The sequence below is a fragment of the Ruditapes philippinarum genome, unplaced genomic scaffold (genome assembly GCF_026571515.1).
Source record: "Ruditapes philippinarum isolate M1 unplaced genomic scaffold, ASM2657151v2 ctg11700_1_1_1_1, whole genome shotgun sequence".
Lineage (NCBI taxonomy): Eukaryota > Metazoa > Mollusca > Bivalvia > Venerida > Veneridae > Ruditapes > Ruditapes philippinarum.
Genome location: NW_026861707.1, coordinates 1 through 23,961, shown reverse-complemented (window position 1 = coordinate 23,961; position 23,961 = coordinate 1). Strand labels below are relative to the sequence as shown.

At 32.1% G+C, this 23,961-nt stretch overlaps 2 protein-coding genes across 2 annotated transcripts; both read right to left on the bottom strand.

Moving 5' to 3' along the window:
- Positions 1–1,823: 1,823 nt before the first annotated feature.
- LOC132716561 (uncharacterized) lies at positions 1,824–11,670 on the bottom strand. Its single transcript, XM_060699859.1, has 2 exons — positions 11,215–11,670; positions 1,824–2,236 (listed from the first exon to the last, which is right to left on the bottom strand). The coding sequence occupies exons 1-2, from the start codon at positions 11,261–11,263 to the stop codon at positions 1,824–1,826; spliced, it is 462 nt and encodes a 153-aa protein (XP_060555842.1). The 5' UTR covers positions 11,264–11,670.
- A 1,102-nt stretch (positions 11,671–12,772) lies between these two features.
- LOC132716562 (uncharacterized) lies at positions 12,773–19,724 on the bottom strand. Its single transcript, XM_060699860.1, has 8 exons — positions 19,647–19,724; positions 17,509–17,841; positions 16,651–16,730; positions 15,410–15,638; positions 14,722–14,827; positions 14,365–14,444; positions 13,743–13,851; positions 12,773–13,370 (listed from the first exon to the last, which is right to left on the bottom strand). Exons 1-8 carry the CDS (start codon positions 19,708–19,710, stop codon positions 13,148–13,150), a joined length of 1,224 nt encoding a protein of 407 aa, XP_060555843.1. The 5' UTR covers positions 19,711–19,724; the 3' UTR covers positions 12,773–13,147.
- Between the last annotated feature and the right edge of the window lie 4,237 nt (positions 19,725–23,961).

Genomic DNA, 23,961 nt, shown 5'->3' with positions numbered 1-23,961 from the left:
TGGTTAATGACTTCTAAGACAGTACAGGTAATCTGATATCATTAGATGATTTTTAACAAAATTTGATATAACCCATTACGTCATGAGCATTTTGTGAAAAATGGCTGTTTTCATTGAAAAGTCTCCTGTTACAAGTTCAAATTGATATAAAACTATAAAAACTAATTTAGTACTAATCAAACTTGGCACAAATGTTTACTGGACCATTGCCTTTGTAACAACATGCTCAGGCTTAAATTTCCTGTTACCATGGCAACGAGGGGACATCTCAAAATTGTCAAAAATCACTATTTTGCCTCGATTTTTCCATCAAAATTCATTTCAAAGTGCTGCAACTTCTCAATGGATTGAGATAGAGTCAAATGCTTATCAGCGTTGGTTACACGTTACCTTATGATCGATCTGGTGTCATTTTTAGCATCTCACAAGTCCAAGATTTTCTTGGCGATGAGGGGGACCGCCGTCCTTCTTCAAACCCCCCAAATAGAAGGGGGCACATCCCCCTTCTGGCAATCCCCTGATGTATCTTTTGGTTGGGGGCCGCGCCGAAAAAGTGGTCACCTTTTAAGCAACATTTCTTAAACAAAAACAAGTGTCGGGGCCTAAATAAGGCATTTTTTCACCATTTGAGACAAAAAAAAGTGGGGGGTAGAAAAGGGCGTTTAAAGGTGTATATCGTGTAATGGGATAAATACCATTATATAGTCTATTAGAAGATTTTTTTAATCAAATGTCATTCACGAGCCACTTAGCTCCAGAAGGAGCCTTAATGATTAAGATAATCAATAGTCAAAAGAAGGGATGCAGACAAATGTATGATTATATATTTAGAGCAAATACATCCTATAACTGCTACGAGAAAATGGGAGGATAAACTCAATTTGAATGATCACTTTTCATGGAATTGCATTTATAGACTCCCTTTCAAATATAACAAAGGTTTTAAATTCACACTGGTTTCAGTAAAAGTTAACCACAGGATACTGAAAACAAATTATCTTTTACATAGAATGAGAATAAAAGATGATTACTTTCTGCAACAGCCATATTGAAACTAAAAAACATTTATTTTTGGATAGCAAGTTAAGTTCTTCGGTCTGGGAAGATATAAAATTATGGATAACTGATGATATCAAATCACAGTGGATCTTAACAAGTATTATTCTAGGCAATGAACACCTAAATAATTCAAGACTGAATTTAATTTTATTGGGAAAACATATTATATTAAATGAAAATTAAAGAACCCGGTTCCAAGCTTTCAACTTTTTAAAAGTTATGTTGTTCATCTTTTGAGATCACAATTATAACATGCAAAAAACAAAATAGGGGTTTACAGTTTGACAATTCATAAGGCAAATATGTTTCATTGCTATCTAATTAAGACTAATGTTTTAAGATCATTCATTTAGGCTTGATCAATTGGGTACTGCATACACTGCCTTTTTTCTAGTTCTTTTTCTCTTGAACACATTTATGACCTTTGGTGTTTTTATTTTTTTCCTTATGATATAAATGCATAAATTATTCATGACAATAGGTACAGCTCTTAATTAAACATCAATTTTAAAACAGTATGAGTTGTTTCCTTTGAGTTAATGTCAATTTTGTCAAAAATTTCATGTTAAGTTCGGGTTTATCCTTTATGTTAAAGAAGTCTTATAATAATGTAATGTTATAACTTCTGAAAAGGAAACTTCTTCTAATGTCATATTAAAACAGGTCTGGCATTATTAAAATTTTACAATATGAGTAAAATTATATTACTAGATTACTTTCGTTTTAATCTTTATATAATCTTAAAAGAAATCTTTTTTCCCTCTTTAAATGTAAACACAAAAACATAACACACTTATTAATAGATAAGCGAATGTTTTGATCGGAAAAAGAGACTGTAATGTATGTTTACCTTTGACCGTAATAAACTGTGAATCAGTATTGGTTCCATCTGAACACACCAACTTTCTTCCATTGTCTTTCATAGTTACCTTGATAATTGTTAAGTTGAAGATGTGATTTGTCTCATCATATGATATATTGTATTGATCAATGTATTTAGGGTTAATGTCACATTTTCTACGTACACACTGAGCAATTGGTGAAATATCGTTTAGATTCATCCAAGCTATGGCAAACGTTTTATTCTTGAACTTGCAAGGTAATGTTAGATCTCGGCCACATTCACATGTTTTTCCGTAAGCAGGGCTGTCTGGTACCAATATATTAACATTTGAACCTGAATTTAAACAAAAACATATCATAAATATATCAATGTGTAATGAGGAGGGTCATAAACGTGAAAAATATAAATAAAGCGAGCGTATGAAGATACCTAATCAAGTGAATGATAGACAAGCAAATGGAAAAGAAGCCATCTTTTATTTAATTACTATAAAATAAATTAAAATAAATAATACCAATGCCTAGAGAAAGATAGCCGCAAGTGATGGGAATTTAAAGTTTGAAAATGAATAACTGTCAGAAGAACAGAACTCTTCTGGTTAATTTACTATATACAGATTTAGCAGTAAAAGATAAGTGAAGCGGTGGCCTACCTCAAGATGGGTTGAACGCTGTTATACAAATGTACAACTTTTTACACGTGAGCACTGAGTTGTTTTTAAGAAGTCTATATCGCTTCAAAATCAGTTTTGTACGACGCGTATTTCGGTTACATGAGGTTTTTTTTAGATGACATTTAACACTGAATAAGTCATTATTTTGGTAATATATAATTTTTGTAACAAATAGTAAGACTTTCATTTAGATAAACAAATTGGCACCATAATGTAAATAAATTATTATTTTGTTGACCCTTCAATAATTTGACAATGTATTTTTAGGTCACACTATTGTGCACATAATAAAAAGCGTGACATCAACAATAATGTACCAATGTAACACTGTATAAACTGGTACATATGGACTGTTTTGAACATTTTAACTGTTCCAACACATTAAACCTATGTACATTATCAATTTCATTCAATTATTTTTAGTGTCTCATTTCTCACAAATGGGGCACAGGAATGTGTAACCACATCTGAGAAAACTTACTCTTATCACACTGTTCAAACCTCACAATGAAAATAAATGGCCTTGTATTAAGACATGATACACTTTTCATCATCTGTTATTTTCTCATCAGAACTTAAGCTGTCCTCTACATACTTAACTGTTTTCTTAATGTTTTAACCAGAATTGCTTGGCTTGGGAATATTTACTATCAATATCCCTTTGGTGTTTTGTTGGGTTTTGTTTCTGACACATTTGATTTTGCTTTTCTGTTCTCCGTGTTTTTTTTTATTTATTTATTTCTTTTTTCTTTTTTTTTTTTTTTTTTTTCTTTTCTTTTTTTTTTTTTTTTCTTATCAATAATGGTCATTCTCAGATATAGGCTTACCTCCTACTTCTTTGCTTAGAGTGTACCTTACATTTTCACAGCCTCCAGATTCACGTAAGTCTTTGTGATAAGCAGCATTCCAAGTTATTTGAAAAGGACCGAAACAACTGATATCAAATTGCTAAGGCAGTTGAGAACACTTGGATGGCAACACAAATAAAAATTTTCTTTCGGCATATTTCCTATTCAACAAGACCTAATGATACATGAGAAGTACGTATGTCCATCATATAGGACTAGAACATGAGTATTTTTATCTTTTAAATTAGATAGATGTTTTAGGAGATGTTATTGCGTATATTTTCAGAAGACCGGTTAGACCACCCATTGTACGTCATGGTTCGATCAGCCCCTGGACTGAGACCATCAATCAAGTTATCTAGCAATCTTACACCAAAGAAAACTAGAACTATCACTTAATGTGATAAATACCCCCCGCAAGACTGCTTCGGAAATGAGGATGTTACTAGTAACAGAATACCTTGTAAAAGAATTGAAATAGAGTTATGGTTATGGGCAATAAAAGATAGTTGTGGTTCTTGTATGTTGCATTTCCTTTCAATGTGGTTGGCCATTGATGAAGTTTTATTGAATTACGCTGTAATAAGTGCAGAAAGACAAGGAAAAGGAACAAAGGGCAATAACTCTATAAATACTGAAGATGGAGTTATGGTTATTGTACACTGCACTTCCTGTCATTGCGTTTGACCATTGTATGAAGTTGTATTAATTTCCAACTACTAGTTTTCAAGTTATGCACTTGAAAAAAAAGTAACAAAGGGCAATAACTGTAATTAGTCTAAATTGATTTATGGTTCTTGTGAACTGCACTTCATCTCACTGCCCTTGACCATTGTATAAAGTTTCATTGAATTCCAACCATTAATTTTCAAGTTAAGCACTGGACAATAAAAAGTAAAAAAGGGCAAAAACTTTTAAATGAGTCAAGAAAGAGTTATGGTTTCTGTGCACTGCGCTTCCTCTCAATATACTTGACCATTGTATGAAATTGTATTGAATTCCAACTAGTAGTTTTCAAGTTATGCTCTGGACAAGAAAAAAGCAATGGAAAAGTAACAAAGGGCAATAACTCTATAATTACTCTGGACAGAGTTATAGTTCTTGTGCACTGCACTTCCTCTTATTGTGCTTGACCATTGTATGAAGTTGTTTTGAATTCCAACCAGTACATTTTAAGTTATGCTCCGGACAAGGAAAAGTATCAAAGGGCTAACTTTGCATTTATTCAAAATGGAGTTATGGTTCTTGTTAATGTCCTTGACAACTGTATGAAGTTGTATTGAATTCCAGTCAGTAGTTTTCAAGTTATGCTCCAGACAAGGAAAAGTCACAAAGGGCAAAACTTTGTAATTACTTTAGATAGAGTTATGGTTCTTGTGCACTGCACTTCCCCTTTTCGTGCTTGACCATTGTATGAAGTTGTTTTGAATTCCAACCAGTAGTTTTCAACTTATGCTCCGGACAAGGAAAAGTAACAAAGGGCAGTAACTCTGTAATAAGTCAATATGGAGTTATTGTTCTTGTGCACAGCACTTCCTCTCAATGTGCTTGACCATTGTATGAAGTTATATTGAATTCCAACCATTAGTCTTCAAGTTATGGTCCGGACAAAAGAAAGCAATGGAAAAGTGACAAAGGGCAATAACTCTGTAATTGCTTTAGATAGAGTTATGGTTCTTGTGCACTGCTCTTCCCCTTATTGTGCTTTACAATTGTATGAAGTTGTTTTGAATTCCAACCAGTAGTTTTTAAGTTATGTTCCGGACATGGAAAAGTAACACAGGGCAATAACTCTGTAATTAGTCAGGATAGAGATATGGTTCTTGTGCACTGCACTTCCTCTCAATGTGCTTGACCATTGTATGTAGTTATATCGAATTACAACTATTAGTCTCAAGTTATGCTCCGGACAAGGAAAATGCAACGGACGGCTGGACCGACCGACCGACCAACCGACCGACCACCGGGCGACTCCTATATACCCCCCCCCCTCCCCCAAACTTCGTTTCGGGGGTATAAAAAGAATGATGGAATTAGTTGACCAATGGCACAAACACAGCCAATAAAGGAAATCATACTAACCTTGTCAGATATGACTGCTTTTGTTTTGTTGTATATATCAGTAACATCTTTAGGGGTGCTAGACTCACGGATATCCATCTACATGATGAATTTAATGTGATTTGTCTTCAAGGTTGCATTTTACAAGAATATATTTTGTCTTGTTGCACTTTTTGCTCGAGAAATATCTAGTGCATGAGGTTTCTTATAATAAGTGTTAAGTCAGCCATCGTGCAAGGAAATTATTCAGCAGCCATTTAGCAATAAGATATTTATTATCTTTACTTCTCAACAAAAGATGAATAACATGTTAATCAGTTGCCTAGTTCATGGTTTCTTGTAACCAAATTTAGTCTTTGTATATGACTTGCAAGTTCTAGTCTCATGTTCCTCTGAGAATAATATTTGAACCCCTAGCTTGACAACCTCAACACTAACTTTACCAAAATTGCTGTCTTGTCAGATTGTCAAGTTAATATGAACTATATGACCCTTAAACAAATAAAAAAAATGAAAAGGCATATTTATAATACAGTTTACAAGGCAAAAATTACTTAACAAGATAGTCAATTAGTGGATTAGGAAATTAGAACAGGAGTTTGTGTATGCCGAACTTTTTTCCTAGTACTTGAAAAGATCCTGTTGTAAGGCCCTGAAAAATATCCGTTGTGGCAGGCGGCATGTGAACAATGGTAAAAAGTAATGTTAACTTTCATAATTTCGATGTAAATGAATTGAAAAATTTTGGATTAACAAAAATTTATATTTTTACCATATACGAACTTAAAATTATTGCTTTATTCCTTTGAATCTTCATTTTGAGGAGGTTTTACATTTCTGACATTTTGGTCACTACGGTAAACAAACAATGCGGTCTTCTCGGCCCTTTGCGTCAAACTTCGGATAAGAACTTTATTGATACATGTAATACCCGAGATGTTCCGACCGGATATATATTTATTTTTGTTGTACTGATTTAAACATATCCTAAAGCCAAAAAAGAACCAAAGACATTAACAATACAATGGTATATATATTCAGCAAAGGGTTGACCACAACGAAGCTACGGGTCCTCATAGGCCTAAGTTACAAAAACATACTTTACAAAAATGATTATCAGTCATAATGAATGCAGTTCGACAGGGCTTTTTATTGCGACGGACGCGCCCTAAGGCGCGTTCAGAGCTATGTCATCTACACATGGGATTTCGTTGGCTACACTTGCTCGATGTGTCCTCAACCGAATAACAGCCCACGAAATAGTACATGAATTTGATCCTATGAAACTCCCATACTTGGTCGGGATATCTTAAAAACTTCCATATTTAGCCTTTTCAATTTCAATTTAAGTTATCCAAGTTAAAATATAAACGTATTTGATTGATAAAAACGATGTAGCCCCGTAGTATTATTGCGCAATTATGCAAATAACTGCTGAAACGATTTACCGCTGTCGAAAAAGTAGGACAGCAAATTATGCTATAATTAAGGAGTAAGCACAATAATTCATAGAAATTATAAGCAGGAAATAAATATTTCCCCATTAAACAAAACATTTTTATTAACAGATCAAAAGTTTTTCGTGACTTTAGAATAACTCGCGCATTAATAAAGGAAGAACTCTTTTCGTGACTCATACCGCGGGTTTAGCTGAATATCCAGCAGATATTAATAAATTAGACTACAGTACACTGGTTAGTATTATAAATATCTATTTTTGAAAATGCATGTAACAAGGGAGTTTTTCAACACTTTACCACCATGTAGTCTTTCATGGTAATCTTTATTGAAGGAAGTTATAATATCAGTTCTACTTCCGATTCTTGTGTTTTGTTTACATAGTTTTCTAGGTCACGATATGAGTTAACCTGCTATGAGATTATAATAGCCTTCGACCAGAAGATAACACTATTCTAAAAATAGATTCTGCATCATCTGTGCTGACTTTCAGACGAGTACACATTATACATGTAATAAACCAGCGGATACTTACTTTGTTTACATGCAATACTTTAAGAAATTCTATACAATTGTAAGAAGCAAACAAGTTGAAAATGGAATTTAGTGTGAAATTGAAAGAGACAACTAAACACTGTAGTGCTTAAGTGACGTAAATGAAAAAAAAATCTAAAAAAAATACACCATTAATTGCTGATGATTTTAACCAAAAATATTTTTAATGAGACATATCCAAGAGAAATAAAAATACAAATGAATGACTTATATTTTATTGTCTATATGCCCACTATGATATAACACGAAGCAATTCTTATTAACATTCTCACATGTATTACGTATAATGATTGAAGTTTATTTGCATGGTTTTATTTTAGAAATATTTCGTTTTTTTTCTATTCACATATCATTTCTTGGAATAAATCGATAAGGACACTGATTCACAAGTTTGACCAGAGTTTTTAGGCATAAATTTCATTCTGTATTTAAAAATTTGGACTTGTTCTGCTTGAAAGTAGAAAATCTGAATTATATCAGAATGGGACATATAAAATATATTGCTCTACAAATCTCGAACTTGTATGGAACAAATTTTCTCTGTTATATCTTTTGTGTTGTTGTTTTTTTTTTTTCTAAAAAAAAGCCCTAATGTCTCTCCGGTTGCATGTCCGTCGCATTCAGTGCTGCAGCACTTTGATTATATAAACAATGGTTAATAACAGATTGTAAAATCGGTCGGTCTTGCAGTCGAAATAATGAGACTAATGGATTGTACTGGTTCAAGATATAGAGATACGATTCAATTTAAATGTAGACGTCTCAAAATCATTTTTGTTATCATTTTATTTTGTTAATAATATATTGTCAAATATTGTCAAAACATGTTATTCATGTGATAAGATATAGCTGACTGGTTCCGGCGCATTTAACAGTTCCGAACAATCAAGCGAACCATTCACGCACAGGTGCTCGTCCAGTCTTGGTGCCCGTATAAAAAAATTGAAGTTAAAAAAAAATTGAAGTTAAAAAAAAAATAAAAAAACAACATCAAAACAACTATTTTGGATTGAGTGTAAGAAAAAAAAATTTAAAAAAATAATTTTTTTCCTATATACCATTACTACGAAAAGGTCGCCATAACGCTACGAAGCTATAAAACCGAAAGTCGAAATTTCCATACAGCTGGTTGGGGACCACCAAAACCGGACAACCACCAAACCTGGACAGCCCTAAAAATGCTTTTTTTTCCTTTGTTCCTTGGTTGGCGATCTATCAGTCACTTTTTAAACAACAATAAATGCATGTTTCTTTTTTAATTATTTAAGTAATCAAATTTATTTCTACGGTAATATTTTAATGTCTATTTCAAAAATCTTGATGTTGAAAATTTCGGCGTTAAGAGTGCAATAGCTGACCTCATATACCCACAGGTGCTCGTCCAGTCTTGGTGCCCATATAAAAAAAATTGAAGTTAAAAAAAAATTGAAGTTAACAAACAAAAAAAAATGAAAAAAAAACAAAACATCAAAACAACTATTTTGGATTAAGTGTAAGAAAAAAAAATTGAAAAAAAAAAATATTTTCCCTATATACCTTTACTACGAAAAGGTCACCTAGTCGCCGTAACGCTACCGAGCTTTACTAGGACACGCTGTGGAACAACCACAATGTCGAGTTCTGTATAACAATACAAGCTATTTTGCTACTCTTTACACATCGTACATATAGAAAATTGTTAACATTCTTCTTCTACTTGACATACAATCTTAAATAACCTACATTTAAACTCGGGCACTCCAAATTGTTAAAACTTTGCAAAACAACAGTGATTGTCGGCCATTTTGTCGAAAACGAAAGTACAAAACATATACCGTATTGGTCCCCTACGACTACGATCGCTGAACAATAGACAACAGTAACCAATAAATTGATGGTTATCGTTGTCTACTGTTCTGCGAACGTAGTCGTAGGAAACCAGGAGAGCGGAACAGTACGATGTAGGTTTTGTACTTTCGTTTTCGACAAAATGGCCGACCATCAACGGAATTTTGCAAGATTTTAACAAATTGGAGTGTCCGAGTTTAAATGTAAGTTATTTAAGATTGTATGTAAGGTAGAAGAAGAATGTTAACAATTTTCTAAATGCATGATGTGTAAAGAGTAGCAAAATAGCTTGTATTGTTACAGAACTCGACATTGTTTTTTTTATCGTTTTTTTTAACTTCAATTTTTTTTTAACTTCAATTTGTTTTTTATATGGGCACCAAGACTTGACGAGCACCTGTGTAACAATACAAGCTATTTTGCTACTCTTTACACATCGTACATTTAGAAAATTGTTAACATTCTTCTTCTACCTGACATACATCTTAAATAACTTACATTTAAACTCGGGCACTCCAAATTGTTAAAATCTTGCTAAATTCCGTTGATGGTCGGCCATTTTGTCGAAAACGAAAGTACAAAACATATACCGTATTGGTCCCCTACGACAACGATCGCTGAACAATAGACAACAGTAACCAATAAATTGATGGTTATCGTTGTCTACTGTTCTGCGAACGTAGTCGTAGGAAACCAGGAGAGCGGAACAGTACGATGTAGGTTTTGTACTTTCGTTTTCGACAAAAAGGCCGACCGTTAACGGAATTTTGCAAGATTTTAACAATTGGAGTGTCCGAGTTTAAATGTAAGTTATTAAAGATTGTATGTAAGGTAGAAGAAGAATGTTAACAATTTTCTAAATGCATAATGTGTAAAGAGTAGCAAAATAGCTTGTATTGTTACAGAACTCGACATTGTGGTTGTTCCACAGCGTGTCCTAGTAAAGTTCCGTAGCGTTAGGGCGACTAGGTGACCTTTTCGTAGTAATGGTATATAGGAGAAAAAAATCATTTTTTTACTTACACTCAACCCAAACAACCCAAAATAGTTGTTTTGATGTTTTTGTTGTTGTTTTTTTTTTTTTTTTGGGGGGGGGGGGGTTTACTTCAATTTTTTTAACTTCAATTTTTTTTATATGGGCACCAAGACTTGACGAGCACCTGTGTAACAATACAAGCTATTTTGCTACTCTTTACACATCGTACATTTAGAAAATTGTTAACATTCTTCTTCTACCTGACATACATCTTAAATAACCTACATTTAAACTCGGGCACTCCAAATTGTTAAAATCTTGCTAAATTCCGTTGATGGTCGGCCATTTTGTCGAAAACGAAAGTACAAAACATATACCGTATTGGTCCCCTACGACAACGATCGCTGAACAATAGACAACAGTAACCAATAAATTGATGGTTATCATTGTCTACTGTTCTGCGAACGTAGTCGTAGGAAACCAGGAGAGCGGAACAGTACGATGTAGGTTTTGTACTTTCGTTTTCGTCAAAAAGGCCGACCGTTAACGGAATTTTGCAAGATTTTAACAAATTGGAGTGTCCGAGTTTAAATGTAAGTTATTTAAGATTGTATGTAAGGTAGAAGAAGAATGTTAACAATTTTCTAAATGCATGATGTGTAAAGAGTAGCAAAATAGCTTGTATTGTTACAGAACTCGACATTGTTTTTTTTATCGTTTTTTTTAACTTCAATTTTTTTTTAACTTCAATTTTTTTTTATATGGGCACCAAGACTGGACGAGCACCTGTGTAACAATACAAGCTATTTTGCTACTCTTTTTAGAAAATGGACGAGCACCTGTGATTCACGTAGACAACAAGTAATATAGAAAATAAAGATAAAATATTCACTGAACTAGATAAATAACTTACCAAAAACTGGACTAATCCAGAGAAAACAACAAAGTATAAACTTATCCATGTATTATATTGTATATTAAGTGTATAACTGTTTTTTTTTAATTTACAAACAAAGAAAATTTTGTTTCGCTTTTAAAACCGAAAGTCGAAATTTCCATACAGCTGGTTGGGGACCACCAAAACCGGACAACCACCAAACCCGGACAGCCCTAAAAATGCTTTTTTTTCCCTTTGTTCCTTGGTTGGCGATCTATCAGTCACTTTTTAAAAAACAATAAATGCATGTTTCTTTTTTAATTAAGTAATCTAATCAAATTTATTTCTACGGTAATATTTTAATGTCTATTTCAAAAATCTTGATGTTGAAAATTTCGGCGTTAAGAGTGCAATAGCTGACCTCATATACCCACAGGTGCTCGTCCAGTCTTAATGCCCATATAAAAAAATTGAAGTTAAAAAAAAAAAAAAAAACAAAGAACATTAAAACAACTATTTTGGATTGAGTGTAAGAAAAAAAATTGAAAAAAAAATATTTTTCCCTATATACCATAACTACGAAAAGGTCACCTAGTCGCCGTAACGCTACCGAGCTTTACTAGGACATGCTGTGGAACAACCACAATGTCAAGTTCTGTATAACAATGCAAGCTATTTTGCTACTCTTTACACATCGTACATATAGAAAATTGTTAACATTCTTCTTCTACCTGACATACATCTTAAATAACCTACATTTAAACTCGGGCACTCCAAATTGTTAAAATTGAAGTTATTTCATTTTTTTCTTACACTCAACCCAAAATAGTTGTTTTGATGTTGTTTTTTTTTTGTTTTTTTTTTGTTTTGTTTTTTTAACTTCAATTTTTTTTTTAACTTCAATTTTTTTATATGGGCACCAAGACTGGACGAGCACCTGTGTAACAATACAAGCTATTTTGCTACTCTTTACACATTGTTCATTTAGAAAATTGTTAACATTCTTCTTCTACCTGACATTCATCTTAAATAACCTACATTTAAACTCGGTCACTCCAAATTGTTAAAAATTTGCAAAACAACAGTGATTGTCGGCCATTTTGTCGAAAACGAAAGTACAAAACATACTACCACTACGATCGCTGAACAATAGACAACAGTAACCAATAAATTGATGGTTATCGTTGTCTACTGTTCTGCGAACGTAGTCGTAGGAAACCAGGAGAGCGGAACAGTACGATGTAGGTTTTGTACTTTCGTTTTCGACAAAATGGCCGACCATCAACGGAATTTTGCTAGATTTTAACAAATTGGAGTGTCCGAGTTTAAATGTAAGTTATTTAAGATTGCATGTAAGGTAGAAAAAGAATGTTAACAATTTTCTAAATGCATGATGTGTAAATAGTAGCAAAATAGCTTGTATTGTTACAGAACTCGACATTGTGGTTGTTCCACAGCGAGTCCTAGTAAAGCTCCATAGCGTTAGGGCGACTAGGTGACCTTTTCGTAGTAATGGTATATAGGGGAAAAAAAAATCAATTTTTTTTTCTTACACTCAACGCAAAATAGTTGTTTTGATGTTTTTTTGTTTTTTTTTTTGTTTTTTTTTTAACTTCAATTTTTTTTTATATGACGAGCACCTGTGTATCAATACAAGCTATTTTGCAACTCTTTACATTTAAAAAATTGTTAACATTCTTCTTCTACCTGACATAAAGTGTCTTTTATTAAATAAGCACGTTCAACAAAATAAACTAAAAAAAAAAAAGAGAGAGTTGCACTATTTTAAAAAAAATATCTATTAAAGTAAACGACAGAAACGTATAGGGAAACAAAATAAAAGCGAATCTGGATTTTTATTGATAATGTAACAGTATTTTTACAATATTACCCATCCATCGTTTTCGAGCACATGTTCATCTAGATTATCAAGGTCAATAGAATCATATTCTTCCTCAGAAAAGTATACTTAATTTTCATCACTATCTGTATCAAGATCAATTATGGTTTGTCCTTTAGATAACAGATTGTTTTCTTCTTCAATTTCGGCTTGACCTACAGAATGGTTGTTTACAGGCATGTCATTTGCTTCGGAACTAACCTCTTCCTCATTATGTTTTGGCAAATCTAGGTTTGAATCAAGGGCACTTGTTATTCCATTATACCGAAGTCTTTGTGTTATGCCTTCTTCCCTAAAAGGTTTTTGAATAAATACACATTATAACAACTTAAATGTTTCTCATGACTTCTTTCAACATTTTAACACAAACATAGTCTAGCAACTATTTGTTAAAAACAACTTTACCGGTTATTTACTCTCCGATAAGCTACAATAATGCGATAAATGTTAACTACATTTATGCTTTAATCTATCTTTCGGCTTTAAGTAAGAGCTGTAAAACAATTATAGGAAACATCATTTTTACGATAATAACAATGAGGTCCATTTTGTCCCTTATCACCCAGGAAAGTGACTGATTACAATAACAGACATAAATTGAGGAGACAAAATTTACACTGCTCAGCACATTTAAGTAGTTTTCAATCAGAAAAAATCTAGATACTTTATAGCATTGCAACTTTGTGTGTCTTCGTTGTTTGAATTCAACTCCTCGCTTTGTTCTGCATATGTTTGGCAAGATTCTCTTTGACTTTGTTTAAATGTCTCGTTTTCTGAAAAACATTAATTTCTGGAAAATAAAATACTGAAAATTTAAAAGTATAAAACATTCATTGTAAGAATCAATCCTGTTTATTCTCGGTTAAATCGTCAAGCATTTAACGCACAATATTTGACATTTTAATATCGTTGTTTATTTAATGTTTATTTAATATAAATATGATTTAAACCAATAACGAAATTAATGTTATGATCTTTAAATCAAATAATGAAAATTATGTGATGCATTACGCATCATACTGGTTATATCTAACCATCTCTATCATATTCCTCTCAAATATCGAAACCCTTAAAACTAACTTCAAAAATAAAGTCATGTTGTTAAGTTCATCATTATCGACTAACCGATTTGATGTCCTTAGTATTAAAATAAACGTTAATCTTTAAATTGCCAAAGTTTTGTAATCAGTGGTAATTCTGTAATTCACTAAGTAAATCATAAATTATAAACAGTCGAAATGTGCAATAATCAAAGTATGCAAGTCGTGAGATAAATAAATACGCACTTGTCTGTGAAAACCGTCTTCCGTCACTATTTCCTTTATCGTTCGTGATGGATGTGCTCCAAATGCAATTATTTATTAACCTGAATAAAGATATTTAATTATAGACAATAAACAATAGACAATAAACAGTATTTATTACATACCCGTTACGATTTTGTGACACAGTAAAATGGTCTTCTTTTTGACAGTAATGACAGTAGAAAACACGTCAGTACATTATAAGCAAACTGGCCATTTTGCATTGTTTATCTTATTTATTTTTCAGTGGAGTGTCTATTATGTACGTTTATGCCAAATTGATTATATCAATTATAATTACATAAATCAATTAATAAAACATCCATTTAGCAAACTTACTTTTCTTTATGATGTAAGTATATTAAATATACAGCTGCTGCAATAATCAGTGCAAAGACAACTAAAACTACTACAACCAAATTTACAGCATTGCTTCTTTCTTCATCTGTAAAAACAACATTTATTTAATAATCCTTTCAATTCTATTATGTTAAAAGGCCTAAAAGCATTGTATATGAGCTTCAACTGCCAACATAAGCATTATTTAGAGCATGATACCTGGGAAGTTTGTTGTATCTCTCTTGGCGGTCAATCCACCCAACCTGATTTCCAAGTAATACTTAATTATCCGCAAGAGACCGACCACAAGAGAGAGAGCGACAAAGAGTCATTACACTCAACGTCCGAGATCAATTGTCATGGAGAATTTGCCTCCTCGGGGATCGAACCAGCGATGTCTGGGCTCTCTCAATTTATCTACATGTATTTGAGTAGAACACAATTCTTCCAGTAATGTAGCAGTGTAAGAGCTTATTTATATAACACTCCTCTTCAAATATTTGAAAGTCTCAATGTAAATTCATGCCATCAACTAATAAGTTTTAGTAATTGAACTGATATATGAACGTTTTGTTGCAGTTTTCTTCAATTAATCTAAGAAATAAACATTTTAAACTTTGAAATAAGACAGTTAAAGAAAGGAACTGTTCATCATTATATTTTTATATTTATAATAAGTCAGTACTACCTCGATCGTCGACAATGTATCTTCCAACGGTATAATATGACTCTTTTTGTTCGTCACCATAATCCGCAATAACTTTCAAATAGCAATTTCCATTGTCATTAGCCTTTGCGGAAATTACCTCTGAGTACTGTACTTGAAGATCATTCCCGCAATCAGAATCCTTCGAACAACTTGTTATACTTGCGTTTCGGATTTTTGGGGTGATTTCTTTCTCGCGCTTGTTATGTGCCTACAATGAATGAACGATTTTACATGTCCTGAATATCTGTAACATTTTATAATTTTGATTCACATAATTTGCAATGACATAGACCTATATTAACCCTAAACCCTGTTGTCGGTAATCGAATGAGCCAATGAAACAAGTGATTTAAGATCAGACAGGCACATTCGTGCTTTCTGATGTCAAATGATCTAACATAAATATTAGTTACTGGTGAAGAAGTTTATGTCACCAACTTACGCTGATTTGAAGCCAGTGGGACTGAAAATATAGACATTAAGACATGCCAGAATTGATTATTCAAACATTTGAGAAAAAGAGAAGCTTCCATGGTAAAACTTGCTAAAATCACGAATTATTGCATGTGTAAGCTAATATGTATATTATGAAATCAGGACGGTAGAGCAACGTTCAACTTATGAAGGTATTCCCACCAACACCTCTATAGTATCCTGTTGTGTAGATACATCGAGCACGGACGGAAAAAGGGCAATAAAAAGGGCCAAAATAGGTTAATCTGAAGGTCGCTACTATGATAAGATATAAATTGTTGAAGGCTTAAGCTTAATACAATTTATCGACACATATTTTTAAAATGCTAGAAAAGAAGAAGGTAACAAAAATAGCTATGATACAAAAAGAAGAAACTGTTTTGTTTTGTTTTTTTCAGAATTCATCTCCGAACTTATACACTTAAAAGATTACATTGAAAATTTAACAATTTTACTTTCTCATCACTTTATCATGGATGGCATCTTATAAATTTAATATGCACTAACTTTAACTTTACTATGATGTTTGAATATTTTCATTCGACGGTTTTTCAGGATTCCTAACCACATTATTCTGTCAGCGTAGACTATACAATCTAGGATAAAAGTGATAACAAACACGAATGATGAATATAAATTGCTTAAATTAGATTTTTTATAAAACGCTTTACTAAAAACATTTATATATTATGATTTTATAAGAAGAAAAGAAGAACATACACATATCTCTATCCATTTAAACAAACTTTCGTGACATTGGAAATACAGCCAGAGATCGCCTGTATGGTCCCAGCTGTTGTATTTTCAAAAAGCAGAGGCTCGTAATCTGTAACAAATATCAAAAATATTTATACATTGAAAGTCTCTTATTAAAATTAAAGTGATTTCGCTTTAATACTAGCTATAATAAAAATTCATGTGATTATCTTAACATTTGTAAGAATCTTTTCAACAATTCTGTTTTCTTTTAACTGAGTAAATAACATGAGTGTAGCAAAATTTAAAGCTTGAAGTTTTTCTTAGAAACAATCGATCTTAAAGTCGTCTGAACAAGACCTTACTTCTTAAACAGAAGCACTTTCCATTCCAACGGTAACATAGTAAACTGCAGGTGGTTAATAATGAGAAATCATACCTTGTCAAACGTAAATACATTTAACAAATGATATTTCAAACGAAAATATGAATTAAAATATTTTGTACAGAACTTGTTATTCAATCCTGTACCTAAGTAATTAATGTCTGTTTTACTCAGATAATTTTGCCAAATCTATCTCCAGATATGATTCTTAGACTTTTACGGCCAGGTGATTGCAAAGGCTTTAACATTTAATAAATAATATAAGTTTCCACAGTTTATTTGCTCCCTATAAAGATTTTTAATTGAATTTTGGTCACGTTTTAAGTACATGAGGTATGTAATTGGGCGCAGCTCTCATATATAAATATATAAGGAAAAAGATAAGTAATATGTCATGTTTCATATAAATATGAAATGTGTATGTTTAAAGACATAAGATATCGAATGTAGATAAAGCAATGGTTTTGATTATAAATACCTGAGAAAAAGGGGACTGCAACGTAAATAAATAGGTTATGCTCACCTTTGACCCTAATAATCTTTGAATCAGTATTGGTTCCATCTGAACACACCAACTTTCTTCCATCATCTTTCATGGTTACCTTAATAATTGTCAAGCTGAAGATATGATTTGTCTCATCATATGATATATTGTATTGATCAATGTATTTAGGGTTAATGTCACATTCGGTTCCGTTTCTTAAGCACTTAGCAATTTGTACAGTTTCGTGTGGATTCTTCCAAGCAATGGCAAATGTTTTCTTCTTGAACTTGCAAGATAATGTTAGATCTCGGCCACATTCACATGCATTTTCATTAGCAAGGCTATCTGGTACCAATGTATCAACGTTTGAAGCTGAATTTAAACAAAAACATTAATGTGTAAGGAGAAACATTATGACCGTGAAAAATATGAACAAAGCGAGCGTATGAAGATAATTTATTAAGTGAATGATAAAGACAAACATATGGAATAGAAATCATCGCTAATTTTATTACCTAGTAACATAGCCGCAAATGATGGGAATGTTCAGTTTGCAATTGAATAACTGTCTCAAGTTCAGAATTCACCTGGTAAATTTATTTGATACAGGTTTAGCAGTTTCTTTTGAGTTGCTTCCCAAGCGAATTTTCAACAGATCAAATTATTTATCTCAATCCAAACCGCTTCAATGTATAATATAACTCAAAGTTTCCCTCTCTTCAAAAGATAAGAGAAGCGGTTTCCTAGTGGTTAAGGCGTCCGCCTCGTTACTAAAGGATATGGGCTTAAACCCTACTCGGTGCATGATTGTCATCTCTCATATGGCACTAGAACTGCATGGTTAGTACCATAAAGTGTACTTAAAAGTGATTGGTATAAGTTGCAAGAACGTGTTTCGCAATTGAATTAAATGCGTTTGTACAAAGGATATGTGCACATGGTCAAATGATTCGAGTTTTACGTTTAAGAAAAAAAATGATAATCATTTGGAAATGAGAGTATTTTTTTGAAATAAACAAAGGCAGTGACATAGCTGTCTAAAGCCGATTGTGCGCGTACGTGCAATTTATTCCGATTGCAATTTATTCCGAACGGTTGAATTATACGTATAAATTATTGCGATAACAAGAGTTATCGCCGAATAATGCCAAGTTTTTGTTGTTTTTTATCAACATTTTATATAAATTTGACCTTGACGGGTTTTGCAAAAAAGTTTTGCACTTATTCCTTCAAAATGCAAAAGCCTGAATATTGAGAAAACTAACTTAAGAAAGAACAACTTTTTTCGTAGTATACTATAAAATCAATTACTTTCGTTAGGCCCGCAAAATATTCGTTGTAGCAGTCATTGATGAAAATTTGATATTTTCGATGTTAATGAATGAAAAAAATTGGAAGTAGCAAAAAATAATAGTTTTACCATCTACGGACTAAATTTTTTGAATCTCCATATTTAGTAAGTTTATTTACATTTCTGACACGATTAACAAACATTGCGCGCGCAAAGCGGTGTCGCTTCAAAAACACAGGCAGTTAATACTTTAAATATAGTATACTATATTAATAGTATATGTGGATAAAAAATTTAAAAACAACTTTCCCTTAATATTCGGTCACAATCAAAGGGGGTTGTAACGGTGCCTGGACTCTATATTAGGGTTTTTGAGACCAAAACTAGGTCCAGACTTAAATAAAGTTGACAACCTTTATATTTAGGTGCCTGGGCTCTATATTAGGGTTATTTGTGTCCAAAACTAGGTCCAGACCTAACATAAAAGTGACAACCCTATATATAGACTATATATATAAAGGTTGTCACCTTTTTAAGGTCTGGACCTAGTTTTGATCACAAATAACCCTAATATAGAGTCAAGGCACCGTTACAACCACCTTTGATTGTGACCGAATATTAATTGTAGTGGTACCACGAACATTAAGTCAATTAGTGATTTACGAAATAAGAACAGGCGTATTTGTAGGCCAAACTTTATTTTCGCAGTTTACAATTAACTACTTTAATATTACTACTGTAAAGCCCCGGAAAATATCCGTTTAAGCAATAAACATAGACATATTGAGTTATTTTCGTTGTTAATGAAAGAACAAATTATTATGTTTATATGTCAAATTTTGACATGAAATGGTGAGATTTCTGTGATAATACAAAAATATGTTACCAAAAACAGGACAAATCCACAGAAACCAACAAAGTATAAATTTATCCATGTTTATATCGTTCATGTCTGTAGTTATGCTTTTGAACGCATGCGCACAATCATTCTAGAAACATCCTTCTTTCTGTTTACAAATTAAGAAAGAAGTAATTCTTCATTCTGCAGTACTGAATCATCATTAAAATCATGTTTGCAAAGTTATTTAAAGGTTTTGAAAGTTCAAAATCGAACAGTTTGTTTTAAAACATTTAAACATTTAAAACAAAGTATGAAAATTAACAGTTAATTCAGTGTTTACCTCCGCATTAAATTTCGTATCACTCATGCGCATCGTGCAAGCATAAATATTTTACCTAATAACCTCATGTAAACAAAACAGGGCGATGTATGAAGAATGTTTATTTGACATACATAGGAAAATAAAGTCTATTTAAGTAAAATTATGATCGAAATTATGTCTTACAATCATTATCAAATGCCCATTGATGTAGAATTATACACAAATACGAATTCCGATTTCTACAACCATAATAATAACTAAACAAGCAATTATCATAGTATCGCAAGCAATCCATAAGTCCCCAAAGCAGCAATCTAAACGGCCAATTGCATAACTTAAATCTTTTGAGTTCTTAGTTTGAGTTCTGTATCATAGTAATGTGTTAAGTTTCCCTGTCTAGTAAGGAAATTATGTTAATACAACAGATAATTCAAAGATCGAATTTTCTCAGGACGAATATGTATAATTATAATGTTTCAACTTTTCCCTATATTAAGTTAATTTGTTGGAAAAGTTTTAAGTTCTTTAAGAGTGATTTCCGGAAACAGCTTTTAGGAACGGACAGACAGACAGACTGAAAGACACTCTGAGGGTAAGTAAATCTTTAATCGTCCCTGGTTGTTCATTTAAAAAAATCTTAAACTAAAGAGGAAGTAACTCACTTTTGAAATAAAGATGCTAGACTTCTGAACATTGTCATACATGATGTGAGTGAAACAAAGAACAAATATCTTTAGTTTTATAGTCACAAAAAGAAAAGTGAAAAAATAACAATTTTCAAATATACCGTTTATTATAAGTAACAAACAAGAAAATTAAAAACAAAAAAATATTACAAATGAATTTCAAGTTCATAATGAAAATAATCATGGAAACCCACGACTTATAAATCTAATCACATATGAAGTAGGTGTTGATAATGGGGGTATATTTTAAATTTGAAGAAAATCCATGGTAATATAAAGTTAAAGAATGAATAAAAAAATTCAAAGTTTAAGGAAATGATTCTGGAGATATGGACGCTGGATTTATAACCCTCCTTGTCATATTATTATGACGTGGGAGTTTTAAGTAAATGCTTTAAGAAATGAAGATTTTTGAGTAAAAACTAATAATTTCTAGAAAAAATCTAAGTTCAAGATGGACATAATTTTGGAAATAGTCATGCTAGAGTATAGAACCTTCTCACAAATGATTTGAATGGTAATAAGAAACACATATATGAAGTTTGAAGTAGAAACATCAAGAAAAAAAGAAGTTATAAAAAGACCCAACATTTTTTCATGAAGTTCGACGAAGTAGCCGACACTTTGTGAGTAGGACATATTTCAATAATCTCCCTATAGTAAAGATTAAAGTGATGTGTATATTCTCCATACAGCCATCTATCCCTATCCATATTTTAAGTTTCATAAAATGTTGTCAGTTCATTTTGAGTAATCACAAATATCATTATATTTGCCATATTTTAAGACTATTGTTGACATAGCAACCATAGGTTTCAACATATGAAGAAAAGAAAAAGAGATGCATAATCTCCAGACTACACTCTTTCCATAAAGTTTCATAAAAATATTTTCAGTACATTTTGCGTTATCACTGGATCCAATTTATATGTTCATTTTGCCCTATTTTTCAGTCTATTTGTTGCCATAGCAGCCAAAAATTTCAATATAGGAAGAAAATAAATTGACGTGCATAACTTCCAGACTGCCATCCATCCATATATGGACGGACGTACCAACTTTTGATATTTAAGAGGCAAATCAGCTCATAAACTACACCTGGACGTTAATCCATAAGCTGAATTTAGCTAATAAAAACAAAAAATAGCTCACAAGTGTAGCTTGCGGAAAGCTTAGAATTGGAACCTGTCCACAGTTGATTGTTTGAAATGCAAGCTTTGGATTTGAATAGCTCGCAGCATGCTAAAATTAAGCTTGCTGGTAGTTTGTGGCAAGCTTGCGACTAGCGTGTGACAAGCTTGCAACTGGCTTTTTGCAAGCTTGCGATTGGCTTGTTGCAAGCTAATGATTAGCCCTTGGCAAGCTTGCTACTAGCTCATGGCAAGCTTGCCCCAAGCTAGAAAAATCTCTGTATTGGCTCCTAAAATAGGTAACATTTTTAAATTTCTCTTTGTGCTTAAACTTAAGTAATCAGAAGATCACAAAATCTCACTTCTGAGGACTTTTTGCTAAGGTAAGCAATACAGTGTCAACTTTCAATTGATAAACAATAATTATTCATTAACTGACTTATATCAAAGAAATTTATTCTTTCACTTCATCCACATAAGTATTTAAATATGGTTCCATGCATAAAGGTATACCACTATTAAACATTCTAAGTGTGTATCTTTTAATTAAATTTCCATTTACACATGTCCTTCACTGTCTTTTCCAAATAGCTTCACTGGTACAATGCTGGTTTAATTTCATATGATGGGAATGTCTGTAAAAAGTTATTTCGAGATGGTTATTTATGATTTAAATGCACATGCTTATATCCATAAATGGTTATCATCCATAAATGGTTATCATGCATCTTTAAATCTAAACGCGTCAAAGTTTAGATTGTAAGTTTGGGGGATAGAGAAATAATAGATATATAATAATTACATGTAATTAATATGCAATATTATATATTGATGTTATTAGCTTGTGATAATTGATCTTGTACTTTATCAACGTTATGACCCCTAGCAATTAACATTTCAGTTCTAGAACAATGTTTGCTTTTGTTGGTATCAGTAACCCAGATCAATCCATGTCAATACGAACAAAGGACTCAATATACTGTATACCACAGCAATAAGCTTTCTGTTTCACTTAACCTGCTGATTAAATGATCGAACTTGTCCAGTTTCCTCTTCCTTTTCTGGACCTGTCCATTATCAATTTTTGGGATATCAAGATGAAAAGTGAATGTTGGTCAGTAAACTGATTTTAAAGTTGACATAGCTCTATATTGGTAGCAAAGGCTCCAGTAGGGTATTGCCAAACTATGGTGTGAAAAGTAATAGTATTAACTAAACATCTTTTCGTGAATCACTTTTACGTGGATCCTATTATAAGGTAAATGTAAAGTCTATAAAACAAAAGCAGTACCAATAGAATGAAAGTAATAACACATAAGACAGTTACATTTTTAAAGCTTTTATTTTAATCATTCCCTTAATATATCAATTTCACAGAAGAGAAAAAACACATTCACATCATTAACAAGCATACAATACCTAAGGTTCATTTATTTCATTCCATGCAATTTCACAAAAGTATTGTCCGCAATGAAAATTGTGAGCAAACAAAGGTAGAGCAATATTTGTTTCACTGTAGTCCTCAACACAGGACCACTGTAACATAACTTGATAATAATAATGTGTTCTTACAAAAAAAATCTTAATGGTCCAATAAACCAGTATGTATATGGGAGTCTTAGCGCAAAACAAAATAACTCCTTTATGCCATTTGACTTACATTAATGTTTTGCATTAATTCCTCGATATGTTTATTTATAATAAGTAAAACCCTCTATTACAGAGTTTTATGAGGACATATTTTAAGAAGTAAAGGGAAAAAGTCATCACCACAAGACCACATGCTGGTAAATTAGAACAAAAAATTAAAAATAGTAGATGACTTCATAAAAGATTAAATGGTAAATTGTTCTTAAGTATTCTTGTAAATTTTAAAGAAAAAACTGACCAATAGGATCCTTTCCTTTACAATATTCATTGAATACTGAGTATCCATCCATAAAAGGGCATTAATGTCAACAGGGTCTTTCTATTTGAAAGACCCTGATGTCAAAGAGCACATGTCACACAAAAAATCATCATCTAAATTGTCAAAATGTAAAACAAACACACAACATTTCTTAACACAGTATCATTTTCAATATTGAAACAAAAGTTCTCAGACAAAAATTGGTAAAGTAAATAAAAATTGTAGAATAGGTTTTACTTTTTAGTTTCCATGGAAGCATTAGATTAATACATGGCAATAAACATTCACATTAAAAAGTAGCATTACAACAAAG

What these genes read in the sequence shown, in the direction of transcription:
- LOC132716562 (XM_060699860.1), bottom strand. Translation starts at nt 19,710, where the DNA reads ATGAACGATATAAACATGGATAAATTTATACTTTGTTGGTTTCTGTGG. An exon ending in GTGGATTTGTCCTGTTTTTG is followed by an intron (nt 17,842 to 19,646) that starts GTAACATATTTT and finishes GTTTAAATTCAG; the next exon opens with CTTCAAACGTTGATACATTG. An exon ending in TACTTACATCATAAAGAAAA is followed by an intron (nt 14,445 to 14,721) that starts GTAAGTTTGCTA and finishes ATCTTTATTCAG; the next exon opens with GTTAATAAATAATTGCATTT.
- LOC132716561 (XM_060699859.1), bottom strand. Translation starts at nt 11,263, where the DNA reads ATGGATAAGTTTATACTTTGTTGTTTTCTCTGGATTAGTCCAGTTTTT. An exon ending in CTGGATTAGTCCAGTTTTTG is followed by an intron (nt 2,237 to 11,214) that starts GTAAGTTATTTA and finishes GTTTAAATTCAG; the next exon opens with GTTCAAATGTTAATATATTG.